Source organism: Littorina saxatilis, linkage group LG2 (assembly GCF_037325665.1).
Source record: "Littorina saxatilis isolate snail1 linkage group LG2, US_GU_Lsax_2.0, whole genome shotgun sequence".
NCBI classification, from domain to species: domain Eukaryota; kingdom Metazoa; phylum Mollusca; class Gastropoda; order Littorinimorpha; family Littorinidae; genus Littorina; species Littorina saxatilis.
The window spans coordinates 30123087-30148274 of NC_090246.1; the positions used below are offsets into that span (position 1 = coordinate 30123087).

At 43.9% G+C, this 25188-nt stretch overlaps 1 protein-coding gene across 19 annotated transcripts in view; it reads right to left on the minus strand.

The window, feature by feature from the left end:
* Window positions 1-25188, minus strand: part of LOC138958726 (tensin-3-like) — a 321810-nt gene that overhangs the window by 74517 nt on the left and 222105 nt on the right. The window contains exon 1 of one of the 19 annotated variants that reach the window (XM_070329997.1): window positions 22098-23311. The exons of 16 other annotated variants lie outside the window; for them this stretch is intronic. In XM_070329997.1, coding sequence (XP_070186098.1) covers window positions 22098-22235 — 138 coding nt within the window. In that variant the 5' untranslated portion in view covers window positions 22236-23311. Of the gene's footprint in view, window positions 1-7636; window positions 8285-8807; window positions 8900-22097; window positions 23312-25188 lie in introns of those variants that run through there. 2 more of the 19 variants (XM_070330002.1, XM_070329991.1) reach the window with 2 other exon arrangements.

A 25188-nucleotide genomic window follows, 5' to 3' on the forward strand; every position in this document is an offset into this window, starting at 1 on the left:
TATCGTTAATTACCATCTGCTCATTTACGTGCATGCGGTTTACCAGCCAACATTTACCACAAGCCGGCGCTCAACTTGAATTTAACTACGCAACTGCGAACATAAATACTAATAAAGCCGAGAAGTGTCGCTGATGTTACTATAAGCAATTGAGGTATCGAATGTCAACATCTGACTGTTCCAATACCCCCTCCCATCCACCTACCGCCCCCCCTACTCACACACACACCTAGACGATATATATATATCAATCACACCAGCAAAGAATTCTGCTTGTCACACAAGTTCATAATGGAAGGCTTAACATTTGAAAAGTGTTACTATGCGCTCTCTAGAAGACAAAAATGTAAGTGGCACTTTGCGGCGCCAGGTTCTTTGCGGTTGACTTGTTTTCACGAAAGGTATGTTAAGCTGTCAGGTGTGATTAAAATGTTTCTTGTTTTAATTTTATTTCACTCACACGCCCTGTGCGTATAGTGTCTGTCAAAGCCACCCTCGGAGAATTCATATCTTTTTTACTGGACCAACAACTTTTAGTCACTGAAAACAGACTTGTCGACATTCTTTCCTGAAACATGTCTCGTACATTGAAAAGGCTAGGCCATTTTTGACCAGAATGTTATTCAGATTTGTTATTTGTGTTGTCCTTTAAACACACTGTCTATTGGCAGGAATGTCCATAACTGCTACAAAGTGACAACAATAGCACCAAAGTATTAATTGTATGCAACGTGTGCACTGCAAGTGGAGGAAAGATTGAAACTCTTGCCATTTAACTGTATCATTATTCCCATAGACGCTGTTTCACTCTTTCCTGAAATAACAACTACGGAATTATCATGTATCAACACGTATAGTTTAGAATTAAAAACAACATATATTGCAGCAACCGTACGTAATAAATAATGCTTTCATTCTAACCACAACAACAAGCTTGACTCTACCTGCAATTGGCTTTACTCCACCCAAACTGACTAAGGTGTGCATCCCTCATTTTATCAGCGTCTTTGTTATGAAACTCGACACTCCGAGCTAAAATCAATAACGACCCACACCCTCTTTCTTCTCCTCCAATACAATTCACGGGCTGCGCCTAACAAACCAAGCGTGACAAATTTGATCCATACCACCGTCAAAAACAAGTTATTACAGCTTGCCCATTCGCTTGAAATCAACGCGCTTTATACTCCCCCCCCCCCCCCCCAAAAAAAAAAAAAAAAAAATCTTCGTAATTATCAAAGAAGAACACCACCGTGTCCAATCAACTAAAACACTATGCAGTGTCCCGGTCACAAGATCAGAATCAATCACAAGTCATCCCCCTGATGGACGAAGAGTGGATGGGTGAGTGAAGAGGACTGACTGACTATTAGGGTTTAACGTCCTCTTAGACCAACTGGTCTATATTGGGACAGGTATTGGTAATACGCTGAAGATATGGTGTGATACTTTGATTCGAACAAGCCCGCTGTGGCTGTCTTCTTCGACACACCAGCATTGGGTTTGTCTCGTCAAAGTATCCAAAATACGATCATGATAATCAGAGACGAGAGATGATGCATGCGTGTCTTCGTGTTTTCCAAGCCCTGAGACTTTCGCTGTAAACGTGGGATCTTTTTCGTGCGCATATGTGCACACGGGGGTGTTCGGACACCGAAGAGAGTCTGCACAAAGTTGACTCCGAGAAATAAATCTCTCGTCGAACGTGGGGATCGAACCCACGCTGATAGCGACCAACTGGCTACAAAGCCAGCGCGCTACCAACTCAGCTACGTCCCCGCCCGAGTGAAGAGGGGATGGTAAGGGGGAGGGAGAAGGGCTGGCGCAGTAAAACTGAGCAGCAGCAGCAGCACACACACACACACAAGTAACTAGTAACAAGTCGCGTAAGGCGAAAATACAACATTTAGTCAAGCTGTCGAACTCACAGAATGAAACTGAACGCACTGCAATTTTTCAGCAAGACCGTATACTCGTAGCATCGTCAGTCCACCGCTCGTGGCAAAGGCAGTGAAATTGACAAGAAGAGCGGGGTAGTAGCTGCGCTGAAAAGGATAGCAAGCTTTTCTGTACCTCTCTTCGTTTTAACTTTCTGAGCGTGTTTTTAATCCAAAGATACCATATCTATATGTTTTTAGAATCAGAAACCGACAAGGAATAAGATGAAAGTGTTTTTAAATTGATTTCGAAAATTTAATTTTGATCATAATTTTTATATTTTTAATTTTCAGAGCTTGTTTTTAATCCAAATATAACATATTTATATGTTTTTAGAATCAGGAAATGATGAAAAATAAGATGAACGTAAATTTGGATCGTTTTATAAAAAAAATTTTTTTTTTACAATTTTCAGATTTTTAATGACCAAAGTCATTAATTAATTTTTAAGCCACCAAGCTGAAATGCAATACCGAAGTCCGGCCTTCGTCGAAGATTGCTTGGCCAAAATTTCAGTCAATTTGATTAAAAAATGAGGGTGTGACAGTGCCGCCTCAACTTGTACAAAAAGCCGGATATGACGTCATCAAAGACATTTATCTAAAAAAAAGAAAAAAAACGTTTGGGGATATCATTCCCAGGAACTCTAATGTAATATTTCATAAAGATCGGTCCAGTAGTTTAGTCTGAATCGCTTTACACACACACACGCACAGACACACACACACAGACACACACACACACACACACACACACACACATACACACACACTCACACACATACACCACGACCCTCGTCTCGATTCCCCCTCTATGTTAAAACATTTAGTCAAAACTTGACTAAATGTAAAAAGCGTGTGGCTTGTTTTGGGAAGTGATGTCATGTCGACGGAGCTCAGATGAAAGAATGATCGATCGTCGTTAAGACTCTCTCTCTCTCTCTGTCTCTCTCTGTCTCTCTCTGTCTCTCTCTCTCTCTCTCTCTCTCTCTCTCTCTCTCTCTCTCTCTCTCTCTCTCTCTCTCTCTCTCTCTCTCTCTCTCTCTCTCTCTCTCTCTCTCTCTCTCTCTGTGCATAAGCAAGCCTCAGGCTCTTGTTTTTGATGAAATTACCTAGCTAACGCAAGCGTCTGATAGATGGTTGCACGGTTTTGTGCAATTTAGTGATCAATGTTAAGTTTTTACTGTGGCAGGGCAGAACTTTGTAATCTGTAGTTGTTGAGTTGTGCAACTGAAAAACAACACCATTTCGATTCGTCCTTGTTCCAATTTGTACCCTACAAATTAAGGACTCTTTGTCTAGCTCAAATTTGAAAGGATCATTGTTCTAAACAAGCTCTTTCAGCATGGTTGATAAACACCACACAACAACAGGAAGTAGAAAGGAGAACTAGAAAAAGCAAAACACATCCCCTTCAATCAATCATAATCTAGGTCAGTGGAGAAAATCACCACATGAAAGCACCGTTCGCGGCGTGTTTATTCAATCAAGTGATCAATCATAACAAGATAGCAAGCGCCTATACACAAAGGGAGAGAGGAAACATGGGAGGCTGGACTCATGCACGGCACAAAGTTGTTGCCTTTGGGGTCTTGACAACCCAGCCAGCTGCCGTTTGTACTGCCGTTTGTAATGGTGAAGCTTTTGTCAACAAAACGCCACACGGCTTCGAGTTTTACAACGGCCGCTTGCCCCCCCCCCCCCCCCCCCCCCTCTCTCTCTCTCTCTCTCTCTCTCTCTCTCTCTCTCGCTTTGTTTTTCTTCTTTTTTTCTTATTTAACAACAAATATAAACATATTCTACATACATAAAAAGCAAATAAGCCTACAAAACCGCTCCAGTCCAACCATATTCCGCGTACACAATCATTACTTCCATCCCCATTTTGAAATATCGCAACAACAGACTTCCAGATATATAACACGATCATATGTGTTCTCTGTTTGCATGTTTGTCCAGTGTCTTGTCCCCACATAAAGCATATTAACTCTACCTGTCCCAAGATAGGCCAAATGGTTCTAAGAGGACGTTAAAACTAATTATCATCATCTGTTTTGGGTTCTACACTTGATCAGCTGCTATGTGACCTTGCTCCTTGTAACGATCCGCCAGCGAATGTTGCGAGGTTGTGTTGAGGACAGCTTATGGTCAAAATCTTACCCTGCCGAGGAGTTGTTTTCATTCTTTCCTCTGTAAAAGTGTTAATTGAAACGGTTGCTCTGTGCTGGTTCAATGGTAAAGACAGCTAGCTCTTTCAGTCGGGCGTCAGAAGAGTTAACTCTCATAATTATTGTCAGGTGGCTCCATCCGGTTGGGACAATGTGACAATCTATGGCCAGAATTAGATTCACACTGTTTTTTGTCCTGTCTCAACGTGTTCTTCGTAACAGTTCTTGTAGGTCAGCGATAAGGACAAGTTATGGTCAGTCAATCTACATTATTATAAGCCTAAGCAGTTTTCGACTATACTCTTTGACAACTTGCTAATGAAGCAGTCGTCTAGTGTGTGCCAGGTTAATAGGAAGGCCAAGTTGTGCTTAATGACAGCTTTTTTAAACAATTTTGTTTACAATCTTTTAGCCTCAAAACATTTCTTCTTCTCATGTCAAATCGCTAATTGTAGCAGCACTTCTGGTGTTGGGTCAGCGATTAGACCGGACAGCTTGTGGTCACTCAATGAGCTTACGATCTTTTCTTTCTGTTGTCACCTCGTTAACTCTAGCGCTTCTCAGCTGTTAGCGCCAAGGGATGAGAACACCTCTGTAGCTCTATACGCTTTCATCTTTCCTCTCAGGTTGTTAAAACCCGTTGTTCACCGTGCCATTGTGTGCTGTAAGCGAGTGGTTATGACAGGGACTTTGTCACGTGCCGGTCCTCCTACCTCGTTAAGTGTAGAGGTGAGGACAGTACTTTGTGGTCAGTCAGTCCCCACACTCATTGTGGTCAGTTCCCATACTCATTGTGGTCAATCTCAAGAATTAGCGTGATCAAAGTCAGTCTCCACACTCATTGTGGTCAGTTCCCAGACTCATTCTCCAGAATTCGTGTGGTCAATCTCCATACGTACACTACCCTGACTCTCTACCCTCCCCCTTTCCACCACCACCCCTCTAGCTTTGTGAATTGTGCCGTTACTGGGTTGTGTTGTAAGGTAACAATTAGCACGTGCTAGCTCTCCTCCCTTCTGTGTGTTCTCTTCCTCTTCCTCTGTTTGATGCTAATGCTATTGTTACGGTAGTTCGTCTGGTTCCTTTCTGAGGACAGATGGCAATTATCGACTTTGAAGTGTCTGCCTTTCTTTCTAGGCAAGTTGTTGGTCATAACAGCTCTACTTTTCAATGGGGTGATGAGGCACTAATGTTGATTTTTTTTCTGTGCTTTGTGGTCCGGTATTGTATGTATGTGTGTATGTATCTGTCTCTGTCTCTCGTACAACGTAGTTTGTAGGTGGGCAGATATAGCCTCGTAAATTTGAGTAAACAGGAAGCAATGGACAAACAAATATGAAGATATCCCTATTTAAAAGCTTTCTTTATTAGATTTTTTATCTCCGGACAGTGTGGCAGAACGCCCCACCCCCCCCCCCCCCCCCCCCCCCTCAATAATGAGAGAACTTCCTTATACCCTTCCTCTATACCTATAGATACATTACGTATACACACCTGTTGCTCTGTCCCTGTCCCAGCCCCTCCCATCACCCCCCTTCCCCTCACCTGCTCGGGTCACTGATGTGACGCAATGAAGCGTATCTCACGTCGTAACGATTTTACGTCACCGCTGCATGGCTGACAGCTCGGGGACTGAGAATTAAATGAGACTTATTGATTGTGTTCTGTGTGTGTGCTGCTGCAGTCTCTTCTATTTCTGTTTTTACACTTCTCTTGGAGCTCCTGTTTTCTGTTTGCCCGCTTCACTCTTTTCCAAGCTGTTCACTCTTCACTCTTTTTTTTCCATCTTGGAGAACTGTGATAAACCAGGTCTGTAGAAATTGCCAAGATCTGTATTAATGATTCAGGTACTGCTTACTTCAACGTTTGCTCCCGTTTTTCAATCTTGGAGAAGTGAGAGATGTCTGTCTAAATTATGAGGATTCATTATTACTGTAAATTGTGCGTTGTCTTTGTCGTCATGTCGTTTTCGTTTGTCTGTAATGCCATGGGTGTTTTCTTAATGCCAGCAAAACGTGATCTTGAAGAGATGGTAGTATTTGAAATTATTGATAGACTGTCTTGGTTTCCTTCGCTGCTGGTTCGATGCTTCTCACGTGTGTCGCCTTGACATGAATCATGTTACAAAGAAAGTAATTTCAATAGACGGTAGCAATTGCTTGTTTATTGGTCTCAGAAAGCTCTCTCTCTCTCACTCACTCACTCACTCACTCACCCACTCGCTCGCTCGCTCACACACACACACACACACACACACACACACACACACACACACACTGAATAAATCTAGTCATTTCCCATCATTTCCTCACAGCAATTACTATACCCTGTCAGTCTGTGTCTCTGTGTCATTCTATGTCCACCTCACCCCAGTCAAGCCTATTAACATAACAGTTGCATTTAACTTTTAGACCCTGGGACCCTAAATACTGAAACAGAACAGTCAACTTCTCGGCCCTTTATCCTCCAGAAAGCGATAGCACACACTAACCCCCTACGGTTCTCCCTCCTTTACTGCATCAAGACGAAAGACTCGACCCACACCAAACCATGCTTAGCAAACCTGTTCGTCAACTATGAGGGGGTTTCAAAATCGACCCGCCTTCACTTACAAACAAGTCACAAGGCAACTTTCTCTTGCAGGTCACCCCCGCCACTGCACACCTTTTTCAGTTAAACCAGTCAGCCACTTCAGTTTGTTTGTTTGTTTGTTTGTTGAACGCCCAGCCGACCACGAGGGCGGTGCTGCTTTGACATATAACATGCGCCACACACAAGACAGAAGTCGCAGCACAGGCTTCATATCTCACCCAGTCACATTATTCTGACACCGGACCAACCAGTCCTAGCACTAACCCCATAATGCCAGACGCCAGGCGGAGCAGCCACTAGATTGCCAATTTTAAAGTCTTAGGGTATGACCCGGTCGGGGTTCGAACCCACGACCTCCCGATCACGGGGCGGACGCCTTACCACTCGGCCAACCGTGCCGGTCAGCCACTTCAGTAAAGGGATAAACTAACACACATGTTTCCGCTGGATCAATTAAAGCCCGCAATCAGGCGATAGAAATCAAACGATCAAAGGTCTAATCCTGGGACGCTAGAGCGAAAAGTGGGTCACTGTGTTGCCACATCGGCTAACAGCTTCGATTTCTTTATATATCCTTTGCAAGCACACGCCCGACAGAGATAGGAAAACCAACCATTTCAGGCGCTTAAAACTGCATGATACAAAGAGAAACATCGGTAACAGGATGAGCATGCGTGCTAAGAGGAAAGAGCTAACGGTAGTGATGTTTTCCTCCCAATAAGTTACATTAATATCCTGTTGCTAAATAAAAACAGCCGGAATACCCGGTACTACCTCTTGATCTTACCATCTCCAGCCAACAAAAACATCGACAACTCTCACAGAATTGTTACGCATTATTCCAGGGAGGTAACAAACATGAGTTACTCCGCTTTATTTTGAAAGGCTCACAGACTGATGATCTGTACCGCTTCAGATGAGTGGAAATTCAAAGCTTACCAGCGACCTGTAGAAGAGACTACCTTGCTCGCCAGCCTGCAGATGGTCGTCAGAATCATAACGATGATGGTGATGTTGTTTGCGGGGCTTAGAGAAGGAGCGGTACATGTCCAGGTGACGCCTGTCAAAGCTCATGGACTTTGGGATGGTGGAGGCGGAAGCGGTGGCCAAGGTATTAGAGGACGACTCCCTCTCGTGCACATTGTAAATCCGGTACTTGTACGTGTTGTTGTAGGCCGCTGGGCACATGGTGACTGACCGATCAACGTTTGCAGTCCGCGTTGCTGCAGTAAAGCAGGGAACGAAATACTCCTTGTCTTCACCACCACACTGTCACCATTTCACAAAGACACACACACACACAAACACCAAAAATCCAACAAGGATAAAAATCCTCAAGAAGATCGACACTCCAGCGTGGGCGAGACTAAAAAGAAACGGCCCACCCCCACCGAAAACGAAAATCCAACCACTGTAAAATCCACTTGGAGATGAACGCTGAGACGAAAGAAAATATATCCAGGTTTAGTCGAGGGGTATTGCTGGACTGAAGCGCTTCCAGTTCACTGATGCTACGCCTGAGTGCTTTGCGGCAGCGGGCGTACGCGGCGTGCGACAGAGAAGGACGCACAGCAACAACTGCTGGAGCGACATAGAGAAACTCGTCAGTTGTGCTTCAGTGACGCTGTGCTGCTGTTCTGCGCCGGCTGTACTGTGCGACTGAACAACGCTACCACCGCCTCTCTCTCCCTTCCCTGTTCTCTTTCTACACAACGACAAAACGCAGCACGCAGGTTGATTTCTTGTGAAAGAAAAAAGCAGAGCTTGTCTGACCGACTGTCTGAATTGAAACGACTCTTTGTAAACTTTCGAATAACCAGCATGTCGTCCGGAGTGTTGAGTAATAATCTCTCTCTTTCTCTCTCTCTCTCTCTCTCTCTCTCTCTCTCTCTCTCTCTCTCTCTCTCTCTCTCTCTCTCTCTCTCTCTCTCTCTCATGTTCAGACACACACACAAAACACACACGTTCTCTCTCAGTCTGTGTCTCTGTGTCATTCTAGGTCCACCCCACCCCAATCTCAACCCCTCCTTCTGATAGTCTCAGTCTGTTCTGCGTGCCTCTGGTCCAAACACATTTTAGCTACTCAAAGCTCCAACTGCTTTTATCTTACCTGAATATGTCGACGTTCTTCCTCCCAAAAGACACATTGCACTGCACACCTGTCATTCAGTTTCCCCTCAGGTAAAAAGGCGGATATCTTTTTTCAGGCTGCATGCACATTACACCGACCCTCCAGCTATAACAGCACACATGACTGAACTTGCATCCGACACGAGCTGTTTAAAGGCACTTTCCTTCCCGTGAAAACAGCTGGGCTGGTTCCCAGTCACAGATCTGCACGGGCCACATATGGTCACCCCTTCCCTTTGGACACATATCACACATCAACAGCCTCTGAACTTGCATCCAACACGAGCTGTTTAAAGGCACTTTCCTTCCCGTGAAAACAGCTGGGCTGGTTCCCAGTCACAGATCTGCACGGGATACATATGGCCTCCCCTTCCCTTTGGGCACATATCAAAAGTTAACAGTCTCGATGCTTTCTGTGCAGCGTACGATTGTTTTTAAAGGATTAATTTCTTAAAGGCACAGTGCAGCTCACAGCCTTCGTTTTGCGTTTTTGTTGCAGCTGAGTGCATTTACAGTTCAAAAATCCTCCTATGGTAGTAAAACAAACCCAAAACTACCCAACGACGACATCTGTGAAGCTCGACAGTTTCTTGTTCACGCGAGTGCATAAATTAACCTAGTTATTACGTTGGTGTTTGGTCGGAGTTCGATTCAACTTGAGTGATTCCGGCCTCCATTTTGTTTTACACAAACTCATGATGACGTCTGACATAGTTTGCTTTAGTGACTGTCTTTTTGTGCATGATGTGGTGATCTACCTGATCTAAATTTAGATCCAAAAATAGGTCAAGACCAGCCGGGTCCGAGTACAAAATTAATTCGTAAAAAAAATCGCAGTTCTTGACTCTTTGGGTGCAAGTCAATGAAACTTGGTAGTTCTTCTAACGGATAGCTGCCTGAGGTATGACTAAAAGCCCCAGGGGCTCCGTGCACCTGGATTTGACAAGTTCAGTACCTTTAACGGACACTACTGTCAATCTGAGAAATTTATTCATCCAACAATTCTAACTGTGCACAGGGAAGAATGAGGCGGTTGATTGTTGGCATGTGTCCAAGCGGAGGGCTGACCTTACCCCGTGTATATACCAGCCTGGCCACATCTGAGATTGCGAGTCCCCGGCGGGTTAGGGGGAAGAATTGAACCGATGCTCCCCAGCATGTCGTAAGAGGCGCCTAACGGATTCTGTTTCTCCTTTTACCCTTGTTAAGTGTTTCTTGTATAGAATATAGTCAATGTCTGTACAGATTTTAGTCAAGCAGTATGTAAGAAATGTTAAGTCCTTTGTACATTCTCCCAGTAAGGTCATATATTGTACTACGTTGCAAGCCCCTGGAGCAATTTTTTTATTAGTGCTTTTGTGAACAAGAAACAATTAACAAGTGGCTCTCTCCCATCTCCCCCCCTTTCCCCGTCGCGATATAACCTTGAACGGTTGAAAACGACGTTAAACACCAAATAAAGAAGAAAAGAGATTGTGATCCGAATCGTTTACGCGAGAAAGACTGTACCTTTAACCAAAGTGTGTGAAATAGGGACACGTCCTTATAGCTCCACATTGTCGATGTGCACAAAAACAGGGACACACTGTCTAATCCGTTCTATGAGGTGCACAGGACAGAGACTCGCTCTTATTATTCAGTTTTTCAAAGGTGAATCAAATAGGGCTGTATACATATTATTAATGCCAGATTTTCAACGTCTACAGTTCCCATGACATATATCTGTGGGTTTTCTTTACATAGAGAACGCAGTGGCGATGAAATGTAGGTCTTAGCTTGACAGTTTTGACAACGGTGTTGTGCTAAGCGTGCTCTATTGCAGTCGTGCTTCGGCAGAAATAAGCACACTTGTCGATGCCGTGTATGCTAATTTTAATCAACACCTGTCTCAAGTTAATGCAAAGCGTATTCATTTTTGTGTATGAAATAGCTTTTTCCAAGCACATCATATCTGAAACCTTCATCGGCAGAAGTACACCTGTTCAAAATATAAATCGCCGAATATGCTAATTAACACTTGTCTACAACTGAAAGAAAAAATTTTCTTTTTCGTTAATAAAACAGGTCAGTTCTGAGCACATCTAAAACCTTCATCACTACAACAACGTCAAAAGATTATTTCAGTGCGTCAATGCAAACGGCTTCACACCGTAGATAAAAGTACAAAGTAAAAGCATTCTAACGAATTAAAAGCCTTGTAAATGCAAATTTCGATGGAATGGATCCGTTCCACTCTCAGTGATTAATCGTCTTGTTTGTATCACAATCCGCAGGAGCTATTCGAGCAAAAGAGGTGAACTTCCATTCTGTCAAGTCCAACATTTATTTACTCAGCCCGTCTAAGGTTATATACCCGGTCCAAACAGTCCAATTTGTAATTTGTAAATGTCAAAACAAACGCACACACACACGCACGCACGCACGCACGCACGCACACACACACACACACACACACACACACCACACACACACACACACACACACACACACACACACACACACACAGGTGTGAAGCAGTGAAGATAAGCTGTTAGTGAATGGAGCCTCAGTCTGAATCTCCGCACATCTGATCACGATTCAATGACTGTAGTTCAGAGTGTGAAACAGAAGGACAAACAAGTAGAATGTTTAGAAGGACGAACGAGTATCATTTGCAAACTGGTATCATAACTATAATGTCATCATGTTCTGAGATTGGCAGAGGTGAACTTCAGGAGGGATTAACAAACTGAATGAGTCTCAGTCTAAATCTCAGCACATCTGGAGTTTTACCCCGATGTTGGTCCAACATGTGTTTGTCAGTCTGAATCTTCGCACATCTGAATACATAACTATAATGTTATCATGTTGTAAGATCGGCAGAGGTGAACTTGAGGAGGGATTAATTAACACACTGGATGAGTCTCAGTCTAAATCTCAGCACATCTGGAGTTTTGCCCCGATGATGGTCCAACATGTGTGTGTGTTAGAGTGTGAGACTGAAGGGCAAAAAACAGGGATTTGAAGGGTGCAAGTGGGGTTGACCTACGAGAGGCTAAGCGGACAGGGATTTGTACACATCTTAGTATAATGCCAAGGCAATTAGAAACAGCGCGAGTTTGTGTGACACCGTAAGTTAGTCTTTGTTGGTGGTCCTCCGCTTCATTACCAGGTCGCCCAGCGACTTTGCAATCGGGACAGGTGAGTTAAAGAATGTTGTGCTAGATTTCATTGCGTACAGTCCCGAGTTTTTTCTGTAATCATTGTGGTCCTCATTTGGATTTCAATGTTCAAATTCATGTTTTACAAGTGCAAAAAAATTGGCGTCATCCTTGGGTTTCCTTATTATATCTAACAGACAAATCACAATGATATTACAAAACAAATCCATTCCCGGCGTAACAACGTCTCCTTCCACTTGATTGTAGATATGAAAGTTGCCAGCTAGGTCATTACAGAATCGACAAAATAAAAATTATTCCAGGAGACTATAACGGACAGGTTTATCATTTGACCCGAACATATCTCATGTTGTGATTCAATATTCTTAAAAACAAACATTTTGGAAGGAAATTCTTCGAATTAATAGATATGAACGTCAATGGGGTTTCCTATGTTTCCGATGTTCCAAGGGAGCAAAGGGATATGGAGTGTGTTTAGATGGGGGAGGGTGGAGGTTGGCAAGTTGGGAGGGGGGGGGCAAAGGCAAGATATGAGGTTGACACAGTTGACATTCCTCTCTGCTTGACACTGCCTGCCGCGCTTGTTCAACAAGTTAGTCTCTGACAGCCAACGCCAAACCCTCACTCGTTCTTTTTCTTCTTCTTCTTCTTATTTTCTGTGTCTTCGCTCTTTACTTAGTTGATCTCCTCCGTCATTCCTTTCATTTCGTGATTGTCGTTCTACTGGCTGGCCTGCTATGTTTGTGCAACATCAAAACAGCGTGTCTCTAAGTCGTTTAATTCTTGATTTGTTTTCGGTGGGGATCAGATGTTAACTTCTTTTAGGCTAGATTAGACTTAAGTGACCCTCCTGGCTTGTACAAGCACCACAGTTACAAGTTCACAGGTTTGTGTATTTGTCACTAAATTCAATACAGTTCAAGAAACATATGAATCATAACCAAAGGGGTAGTACTTAATATATAGCAACATGACAAAATTTCAAATGATGAAATCACAATTGCTGACTGTGATATGATTTTTCTCTGCCGGATACATAGAGAATACTACACTAGTACATGGCTTGCTGTGTCGTACCAGATAATTTACACGAGTTGTTTTTTTAAATATTGAACTGCGAGCGAAAGCGAGCTGTTCACTATTTGAAAAAGCAACGAGTGTAAATCTGGTACGACACAGCAAGCCATGTAGTATTCTGTTTATCCTACATGCTGTACTTACGTGAATTTTACTGAAAATGTCTTGCAGTCGAGGCAGCTAACTTGAAGACGCTTGTTTTGGAACCTCGATCTCTTCTAAAGCCTCGTGCAATCTATTACCTCAAAGCAAAGACACGTCACTCTGAAAGTGTGGCGTGACGTGTTCGTTCTAAAGATTCATCGAGGGTAATTAGCGAGCGCAATTTTTGTTTCTATTATGACGTTTGTCTCGGTGACTTTGGCATCACCTAAGCAGAGGAAAAAACAGGTCCCCGCCAGACTTGCTTGACATGACCTCATTTACATGATATACACACGTGTGATTTGAACGATTATTATCTCACGGGTGTCTCTCTCACGAATGTAGGATAAAGTAAAGTTCGTGATTAACAGCACATGCACACGCTTTTGCTCTATAAGTCTTCCTTGCTTATCGATACACAAGCCATAGTTAAAAGACCTATTGAGATGATATTTGCACAAAGAGGGGAAAACCAAACACCACTTGACAAAGAATATTCCGCATACGATGACAATTTCATTGATTAATTAGTTACAAAATGTAACAGATGCGCGTGTCACGTAAAATGCGAAATATATCTTCACCGAGTTTCAACCTCTAAATGAGGCCAGCATGAATCATTCAAATAACATTTCCTGTTTATAAACTTCAGCACAGCAACAGCTGTTTAGAAAACAATGAGATAAAGTGTCGGGGGGTGGGTGGGGCGGGGGGGGGGGTGGATAGAGAGCGACTCTCTTTTTTCCTTTTTGTTTTGTTTTAGACGTGTAACAGATATGAAAGCATGTACTGTTCCGAAACACACACAGTTTTGTGGCAATAAATTACGTTCCTGTACACATATGGTGTGATAATAAAATCTATCATAAAAGAAAAAAAAACCCAAAGGGTAATAAAAAAAAAATCAACGAAAAGTCAAAAGCTGCCCAACATTTTTTTTTTTTTTTTTTTTTTTGGGGGGGGGGGGGGGGGGTGGGGGGTGGGTGGGGGGTCAATTACAGACATGGCTGGTTATTTCAAATACTGGTGCTAAATAAATTCAACCAAAATTGCTGCTTGTTTGTATTAATACTGATGTTTAATAAAAAAAAAAATTAAAAAGCTTATTTTTTTGCTGTATTGATTGTGATGTTTTCTGCTATACAAAATTAATAAGGTACATACGAGGCACACTTGCCATACAAAATGCTAACAACTCGTTCTCTGATTTCCAACCTCATAAATTGGGTCACTAAAAATCATACAAGTGACTCTCGATCTTTTTTTTAAAAAACTGCCCCAAAACAACAGACATCCAAACATTATTTTGCATAATAACCATGCCACAGAGACGAGGTTTGCATGAGCTGTGTGTGTCGAGCATGAAGGCAGGTAAACACCTAGAAACACATACAATAGACAACCTTAACTACCTTCAAAAGAAGACCACAGTACGTAGAGATAATCATCTTAAGTCAATGCATAAGATAGAGCCAGTATTCATTTTCAGTCAACCATGAGCGCTATGATTTGGGCTAGGCGTCAAAAGAGCCAAAATCATACACGGTGCTGTGACTTTAAAAAGTGTGCGCGCAAAGGAGAAGTGCATTCGTCCCAGTTAATGACTCCTTGTTGACAGTATAGTGGTAACCCGATTTTAGACTTCCCTCTTTCAATAGTAATAATAACAAAATTAATACATGCTTTCTACCAAGCGCAGAAAATGAGGAAGACAGAACCCTGCTCGAACCACTTTTAGACACTGCTTTCTTATAATTATCTCCTGTTTATAGCATCATTTTCAAGAAACTATTGTCTGCCTTGATTTTCGCACATAGCTAGCGGCCTTACTGAAAAAGTGGCCCAACTGCAGCTCCGAGCACATTCAGTTTTCTTTAATGTTGAACATCTTGAGAAGAGAAGTGTCACAAGTCCCGCAGATGTCCAAGCTGACTATTTTGTGTTGACAAGACATGATGGTGGCACTTTAACGTGAAGTGCAAATAGGAACACGTGCTCTAAGACTGCCTGCAAAAACAATGCTGAACTTCTGAACTTTTCTTCGATCTCAGAGAAGAGGGAACATCGTTTGCCATGTCCAGCTGCACCAACGGGCTCAAGACACAATACAGGAGAGAGAGAGAGAGAGAGAGAGAGAGAGAGAGAGAGAGAGAGAGAGAGAGAGAGAGAGAGAGAGAGAGAGAGAGAGAGAGAGAGAGAGAGAGAGAGAGAGAGAGAGAGAGAGAGAGAGAGAGAGAGAGAGAGAAAAAAAGAATGTTTTGTTTTTTTTAAATCCAGAGCTCAGTGAGATGAACTGACCATGGCCATTTCGCCTGGACGTGAAGGGGTGCCCCTCTGTAGTGCGGGCGTCCTGCTTTGTGACACTTCATTGGGAATCCGTGTGAAAACAAAGGGGGACAGATTTGTGCAGAGTGTCCCTGTCAATGGCAAAAGAGACACACAGCTGCGCTCAACCAGTCATCCCGAGTTGCACGCCTTGCGTCGTGCTGTTCACATTATTTTAGACCTTTAGTCTTCCCCCTCTCTTTAAAAAAAAAAGAAGCCTGGATTGTCCGGATTACAAAACAAACACAACTAATTCTACGGACCAATGAACAGATTTTCTTGTTCCCTTTGCAATGGTTCTGTGGGAGGTGATCGTGAGCTGACTGAGAAACCGGCACGGTTGGCCTAGTGGTAAGGCGTCCGCCCCGTGATCGGGAGGTCGTTGGTTCGAACCCCGGCCAGGTCATACCTAAGACTTTAAAATTGGCAATCTAGTGGCTGCTCCGCCTGGCGTCTGGCATTATGGGGTTAGTGCTAGGACTGGTTGGTCCGGTGTCAGAATAATGTGACTGGGTGAGACATGAAGCCTGTGCTGCGACTTCTGTCTTGTGTGTGGCGCACGTTATATATGTCAAAGCAGCACCACCCTGATATGACCCTTCGTGGTCGGCTGGGCGCTAAGCAGACAAACAAACAAAAAGCTGACTGAGAAAGGCCTCAAAGTACTACAATGACACTACAGATATGTTCTCTCTGCATGCCGAGGGTACCTCCAGACCACTCGAAGTATGCTCTCTCTCTCTCTCTCTCTCTCTCTCTCTCTCTCTCTCTCTCTCTCTCTCTCTCTCTCTCTCTCTCTCTCTCTCTCTCTCTCAAAGCTTTTTTCTCTGTTCCTTGAATGGTGTAACCCTGCTGTGACAGGGAGTGGTACAGAATATCAGCCCTTTATATTAACTTGGAACATTAAACACGATGTATTCCGCTACTGCCATTTCACACTATCAGTGCTGACCTGATTTATAACTCCATTACCTTTTAACACTTCTCATATTTTTTCACAAGCCACCTGTTTTCTGCCTAGTAACCAGAATATGTGATCAACTTGCAGCTGACAAAAGTTTGCTGAAAATCGGTCGAAAATCGGCTTGGTGAACAGCACTCTAGACTCGCAACACCCCCGCGTGAGATTTACAACGACTAGCGTCAATTTATTGCCCATCCGAGTCAGTACCGCTTGAGAACTGTCCGCTCGCTTAAAGTTTATATAAGTGTTTCCTGCATTTCAACAGCGTTTAAAACAGCAAGCCCTCGTATATGTCAAAAAGCTGTGTTGATTAGCGAGGGTGGGGCAGGCGAATGTGAAGAGGTTTAGTGAACAAGACGTGTTTGTGTTGCTGCTCTGGTTGTTCAGACTGCCGACCTGGGCGCAAGATAAACGTCAAGTGTCTATACGAGACCAGAATTGGGAGCAAACATCATACTTAAAAACACACACCTAAAGGCTCTTGTATTCACAGTCTGGCGTATATGGATTGGAATAGTACTTTAAAGTCTCATCGAACAGAAAAAAGGCGCGAAAAGATAGTATTTGTCATCTAGAACCCCAGAAAAGTGATACGTGAATGGACACACAAACGCACAGACAGTGGCTGATGATATTCCGAGCCAAAAGTAAGCGTAAATCAGTTGTACATTGCATACAAAAATAAACAGCTAACAACTCATAAATCGGTCTCACTTTACAACCACGTCAAAAGTAGGAGACATCACATTTCCGAACAGTTCCTGTTCATGTCTAAATATGGCTGAGGATTGAAGGTGGTATAACGCAGTCGGTGAAGAGGCCTTATAAAAAATAATACCCCTATTAAAGACTAACATATTTGTAATTTCACACACGACTTGGTTATTCACCCGGCCTACACCAGAGTACGACACGTTGACCTATATCCCGACCTTCTTGTTACCTGTGTTCCCGCTCCCGTAATAGAGTGCAAATAGGACAGGTAGGTAGGAGGACAGGGGGGATTGGGCTAAGGTGTGGGGGCGAAGGGGTTGGGGGAGTGTGTGTGTGTGTAGGAGGGGGAGGAAGGAGTGAAAGGTGACAAGAAACACTTGTTAGTGAAACTGAAGAAGACCTCACAAAGTGCCCGCAGTCCACTGCTACACCTCTCACACCAAACACCTAAAAAAATGGCATTTACCTTGCAACCTTTTCTTTCAAAAATGGAGCTGTAGTAATGGCTCAAATAGCATGCACTTACTCGGCAAAATATACCTTCATTTTAAGAATGCTTCCTGAGTTACAGGTATCTTGATGATTGCTGTGTGGAAGTAGGAAAGCACATGTTAAACTGAACGAAAAGGTGTCCCTTTTTCTTTTCTTTGTTGTTGTTGTTGGTACAAGCATCAGCTATGAACTTTTGTTCTGTCTGGGTCTGTCTATCTTTTTTTTTGTAGGGAACAGTGAGCAAACAAATAATTATGTAAAAAAAAAAATAAAATAAACAAGAATAAAAAAAACACCGGAAGAAACGGTCCCTGAAGAAAAAGTAGCGACTTCGTGCCAGAAACAACAGCATCAAAGATACTGCACAAAAACTGAATTATCGTTGACAGCATTTTTCGACACCAGAAAATTGCTCCTTCAAACGATGCGACCCAATCATTCTCCGTCCATAACTTTGGGGTCCTTTGAAGTCCCCGTTGCCCAAATTACGATGGCAAAATGAATCGAGTCCCGCTCGACAACCAGCTTATTTTTTGAGGATACGAAGAGAGAGAGAGAGAGAGAGAGAGAGAGAGAGAGAGAGAGAGAGAGAGAGAGAGAGAGAGAGAGAGAGAGAGAGAGAGAGTGCGTGTGTGTGTATGTGTGTGTGTTCATGTGTGTGTGTATGTGTCCCTTTGCGTGTGTGTGTGTGTGTGTGTGTGTGTGTGTGTGTGTGTGTGTGTGTGTGTGCGCGTGTGTGCGCGTGCGTGTGTGCGTGCGTGAGCGCGCGCGTGCGTGCGTGCGTGTCTACGTCTGTGTGTGTGTCTGTGTCTTAGGAGGGAGGTGTGAACGTGAAACTAAGCTTAATTGAGTTAATGCTGCAGTTTATCAAAGTGCGTGCAGCCAGCTACTTTATACAGCACAACATCATTACATGCTTCAATTTTACGAAAGGAGAATACTGGCATTTGACAAGACCGAGTGCTGACAAAAACAAGTTTCTAGTTGACGCCTCGGTGCTACGCAGCAGTAATCATCTACATCCGTCGTGCAATTTGTCACACGAAGCTTGGGCAAAGTCTGCAAAGTGTTAATTATAAAGAGTGTGCACTCCAAAAAACATGAAGGAAAATGCCAAACACAGTTGTAAAACAAGCTGTCTCCACCCTGTGCTACGTAACAACTGCGTCTGACTCCCTTTTTCTAGAATGGAGGAATGAGGTAGGAGAGGGTGGGAAGAGATATCTGACATGATGTTAGTGGGTGGGTTTGTTTGTTTGTTTGTTTGTTTGCTTAACGCCCAGCCGACCACGAAGGGCCATATCAGGGCGGTGCTGCTTTGACATATAACGTGCGCCACACACAAGACAGAAGTCGTAGCACAGGCTTCATGTCTCACCCAGTCACATTATTCTGACACCGGACCAACCAGTCCTAGCACTAACCCCATAATGCCAGACGCCAGGCGGAGCAGCCAGTGGGTGGGTGCTGGAAGAAGAAGAGTTTGGAGTTCAGAAGCACGGTGGGTACAAGTTGTGTTCCGATCTTGCTTTCAATCTTTTCCTCCCTAAAGAAACCGCAACAACTGTCCTTTGTGGCTGGGGTGAGGGAGGGGGCGTGCGTGCGCGTGGTGGTGGTTGGTGGGGCTCCATACAGAAGAACGAGATTATAAAAAAAAAAACCATGAACGGGTCACTAATATTGGTTGTAGCATAACAAATAATAACAAATCCAAAAAGTTTCAAAATCTGTATTGCGTAATCAATACGTTTAATGGACACGTAATCTTGCTTACTCAAACAACTCCAGCCCTCGCCCAGCCCCTCCCGTCCTCGTTTTTTGTCCATGTTATTACGTGCTAACCACAGTGACATAACCTACAGGCGCGCAGCAAGCACTTCTAAGAGGGCGGTAACCACAACTGGCATGCACAAGTTGTTCAAGTGCTCGTTTGTGCAGTTGGTATGCAGTTGCCCTTACACAACTTGTGAGTGCGCGCACGAGCGCGCGCGCGCGCGTGTGTGTGTGTGTGTGCAGTAATGTATCCACGCCTTTGGCGCAGACAGCGTTAGCACTGGTGGAGAAAGCTGTTGTTTTCTGAATACGAAACCAAGGCTTGGAAAAATGCCCTGATATACTGTGGCTACGAAAATAACGAGCCAAATTGAAAACTTGATGAGCTGCCTTCTTACCTTAAAAACAATCTGCTGAGCCATCTAAAACGCAATGAAGATAGTAGAAATGGCGTGCAAATTCAAGAAAGCACATAACGCTTCAAGTTTTAGGCTTGAAAATAACAGCATGAAAGAGATTAGTTTATTCTTCATTGGGCTTACAATGAGGCTCTGAATGCCTTAGACACGGTCTGTGTTATTTTCTGGATATACTGAATTTTATTGCCACGTTTAATTTTAGTAGACATAAAACTTCAAAAATGAGCACAGGGAGAGTGTGCGCGCTTGTGTGCATGCGCACACATTAGAAAGGAATTTTGCAAGATGACAAGACCATACAAGTTCCCCAAAAGGAGGAAGAAGTTTGACACACTACAACAACTCAACTGAACGAAAAATATAACTAGGGGGGAGGGGGTGGGAGTGAAAGATCATCAAGAGAAGCAGCAGGAGGAGATAAAGGAGTTGGAAGGATTTTTTAACTGACGTGTCAAATCCAGGCATTCCAGAAGTAAGTAGAAATGAGCAAAAAAAGCCAGGAGTCAAGGGGCGAAGTAGCCAGAGGTTTCTGCAGGTATAACATCCGCCAACAGTTGCTATCTCTCCCCCTATCGCTTCTGGACATGATGGAAGGGGTAGACACGTCTGTCAGCGTGCAAAAATCCTCCCAAACACTTCATCCTACTCTGGCACCACAGGCCCCTCGTTGGGGTATTTTGTTGGTTTAAACAGTATTTTATTCAGATACATCAATACAAAGCTCTGCATCGAACCAGGTCTGGGTTCTATATAAACCTGGTTTCTGTGTCACGTAAAGAGTTGGACCTTTGGTTCTCTATACCGCTGCCGGGGTTCTCGTTTCTATGGATAATTTGGGCTCTGGGTATGACACAGAGCTTGATTCTGGGTCCAGCTGGACACTGTATTCTGTGCAGATCTTGGTTCTGTATTGTCCTAGACTGAACAGTTGCCGATCCAGCACTTGGGATCATCGAAGATCCTCTCATAGTATCCTGGAATGAGATTGTTCACACCGCCTGTGCCAGTCAGTCTTTCAAATAGCAAAACTATTTCCCTCCAGCGCCTGCAGTGAGTACCCAGAGTGGAGCTGATAAGGGTACCTTGACTGCAGGAGACGGTAGTCGTGTAGCTGCTGATTGCCCGGATAGCCAAGACAAATATCTTCTAACATCCTGTGTTACCTCTCTGAAGTGAAGAAATAAGTATGAGAGAGGAGGCTCTACACAAAAACACATGTGTGCTCGTCAAGTCTGCTTCAATATAAAAGGGGCAACATTATGACTCTAGCTTTAGCCCGCAAAACTCAAACTGCCATATTGTGTGGCTTCTTGAAGGCTGTGTTGGGAAAATGATAAAAGCACACGCTGGAGAAAAGGCATAAAATAAAAGCGGGGAACATCCCTTGTTTTTGCGTGTTTTGCCCCCCTTTATAACGCAGCTGTTGTCAGTTAGCGGAAAGAAACGAAGACTCTCTGTCTCTGTCTCTGTTTCTCTCTCTGTCTCTGTCTCTCTCTCTCTCTTTGTCTCTCTTTGTCTCTCTCTCTCGCTCTGTCTCTGTCTCTGTCTCTGTCTCTGTATCTCTCTCTCCCTCGCCACCATCCGCTCACCCGACCCCAACCCACCCCACCTACAGCGAGAAAAACCGCAAGCAGGCAAAAACCAGAATGTCTGCTTCTTCTCGTGATCGTGCAATCTTTCCAACATTATTTACACACTAAGGAGGATGCATGCGGACGGATCTATGATCTCCAACATTTCGAAGCTAGAATGTTAGACCTCTGTGTCTCTTTGGTCAAAAAAACGCACAGTCAGCAGACTCAAAGCACGGCCCAGTCCCAATAATGTACATATCTGCAATACGTGACAGACAATCTGGCTGTTTACATTTAGTCAAGTTTTGTTGTCTTTGTTGTTGTTAAATTTAACTAAAAATCTGAACAACTGAAAGAGAAACTGATTAGAGTTTCATGCTTTATTTTTCAAGCACCTGAATGTAACATATCCGCAAAAGTCAGTCTAGCTTCGGATAACATATACGTATATATATATATAGTTATATATACAATATATAGAACATCCCTCGTATATCTATATAGCCTGACACTGAATGATGCGGTCCGCCGTTCACCTAGCATTGACCAGTGAAAGTAGGTCACGCTGTTGAAACTCCTTGACTCCTACTCTTGTACAAGACATGCCTGTACACCTGCGCAACTGACCTGAAGATGTTGTGGATGTTGATGATGATGATGCGGGTGATGACCCAGACAGGGAGGACCCACGTGGAAGTCCGGCCAACATCCAAACCAGCTGTCGCTGCTGCTGCTGCTGCCGCCGCTGTCACTGCTCAACGGCATGGTCGCCAGGTCGTCGTGTCGGCCCTGATGGCGATAGGGGGCACCGACAAGATAGGTTGACGACGGAGACCAGAAAGTTCTTGGTGGATTTTAGTCCTTGGTGTATGTGGTAGGTGGGCAAAGTCAAGATGACTGAATTCTTGGTTCCGTTTGTCTTTGTTTTTGTTTATTTTTCCTGTTTTGTTTCTTGGCCATTCGAAATACCTGTCTTTGACTTACACAGCTGGCGAAACTGGCAGTTTATGCCCTTCTGTAGTTTAGTTCTCACACTTCTGGGTCAAATCCGGCACTTGGTTAGTCAGTTCAGTGCTGACAATAGTTGAAGACATCTCACACATAACAAGTTGACCAGGTTGTCTTCTTGAATAAACGTCAAGGAGTAACCTACACCTGGCTTGACTGCTCAGAACTTACTAGAGAACTTGACCCAGAAAACCACTGCATGCAATACCTTGCTGCACAAATGAGGGGTGAGTGTATTTCCCTGTAGTTCGCTGGTATGTGAATTAGGGGTCTCTCTCGTTCCTCGCAGAAGTAGACTGACTCATGACCGTACAGTATGTGAGGTTACTCACGGTTACATCTTGAAGCTAGGTTCCATCAATAAACCTGTCTCAGTGTTGCTTCCTCAGTCCTTCCTTATCTCTCCTGGGTCCCTGTCGACGCGCTGGGAAGATTGTGTGGGTTCATTTACGAGGAAGATGGCGTGTAACCCTTCCTCCACTCCATGTTACGCCTCGAAACTTGGTTGCGGCTTCGCGGAGCCTGGACAGTCGTTCTTACATTCAAGGTTGCGGCCGAACAATGATCTCCTCCTCATTACTGAGAACAAAACATCTACAGCAGCAGCAGCAGTCGGTGGTAGGTATCCACCAAACCCGTCATGGTCACGGTACTCATTAGAGCTTATTTACCACCACCTTCACCACCACAACAATCACCGAACCGCAGCGAAAACCACCTCCATGACTGAATGGAAGACCGCAAAGCCTATGTACAGGCTTGGGTAAGCAAAGAAAAGAGTTTTCTCGCAACAACCCACCTTCACCACAACAAACAGTTTCAGTCTGCCTCTCTGTCAGGGTTTTAGCGCCCGATTCTCTCTGCCTCTGTCAGTGCCAGAGAAGTGTGTCGAGGTGTGTAGTGGGCGTTGAGAGTTGCTGAAGGGGGGGGGGGGGGTGTGGTGCTGGGTGGATGAGGCGGGAGGTTCGAGGGGGAGAAAAACTTGAAGCGGCAAAAACCGAAATGGCGGCACAATACTCTGCTAAGTTATAACTCCCTGAACACACTTCTCCTTCCACAGAAAACTACTTCCATGCTGAAAGAAATCTGGCACCAGGCAGTAACCTCAACAAAATGGTGCAACCCCTGATTGATGGAAATAAAATCAGTTCTCATGCGCAAAAGGCCCATGAGTCGTAAGCTCAGTTCCATGTGCAGCTTTTACGAATGAGACAAGTAAAATAAACATCGAACAGACATAGCATAGAAGTGGAATAACTTAGTTCGTATCACGGTACTTGTTTTTCCCTGCTTCGAAGAAAACCCTCCAGAACAGCAAACATGATTTTATTCCACTGTACAGAACCCGTACACTCGAAGCGGCTGTTGCTTTGAAACCAAATCTTGGTGAGGGTCCACCGTGCAGAGATAGAGAATCTAGCCTTGTGTATACATATGGATCCCAGCAGTCCTGGAATTCTGTAGGAGCAGGCGTATAGTACAGGGAAGGCAAGGAGTCTAAAGATACAATGTATTCATTGATAAATGGGAGGAAGGAGTGTCCAACATACGCTCAGAGCTGAAAGGGTGGGGGAGGAGGGGGGGGGGGCGGTGGTGGTCGTTGGGGAGGGCGATGGGGAAGTTGAAGGTTGCTTGATGACGGTATAGTCTAACACGATTGTTTTAAGACCCGCAATTCTAAGACTCCATATGACGGCTTACCGAACTAGTGCCAAAACATGGAGTTACCCATTATCACGTGATAATTACTAATTAACGCTGTCAGTTACTGTTTTCACTCGTTAGTTACTCATTTTCACGGGATAATTAGTAATTTTCACGGGAAAATGACTAATTTTTAGTTTTGGCACTAGCAATCCGTCAGGAAGTGAGCCAAAACTAAAAATTAGTAATTAACAGGTGAAAGTTAGTAATTTTCCCGGGAAAATTAGTAATTAACACGTGAAAATTGTAATTATCAAGGGAAAATTACTAATTTTCCCTTGATAATTACAATTATGAGGTTTTGGCACTAGTAAGCCGTCATTACTCCCTCTACCCATGTTCTGAGACCTTCTCTTCATACTCACTTAATCTACCTCAAGTTTAAGACCGACTTTTGTTCAGATGCCGTTTGGAGGTCCTTAAATAGAGGTAGCACTGTGTGATGTCGGAGGTCGGAGCGTGTGAGCGTGTATTGCAATCATCGGTCACGCTGTAATTGCTGATTAGTGACGGCATGACGCGAGTCGACGCCCCACTTGTCTGGTGTTTTTTGCAGCGCAACAAGAAGTCGTGTTCTATCAGACCGTATAATGAGCGTGTGAAAAGTTTCGTACCGCATAAAGCAGCCACAAAAGTCTGATTAGCTGATTAGCTGTGAAGATCGCCTTCAATTAATAACACCACTATAGAGACCGAATTTAGTTTTATACACAGAGAACACTGACCTGTGTTCTTTAGCAAAGTACAAATCCAATCCCTAAGAACGTGCGGTGGTGTCAGACAAACATGCACAGACAACAGAGATATCAGACTATTCTATATCTCTGTGGCACAGACCAACCGCTGGGGCTCGAACAGGCTTAAACTATCTGTCATGCTCCTCAAGAAATCAGCTAGGCCCGGAAAGGCTTTGTATGCAAGTAAAGACTGGTCGGTTTTCTGCTAAATCCGGCAGAACTTCTTCGAATCTAAATCAACTGAAGTCAGCCACTAAACAAGCTTACTC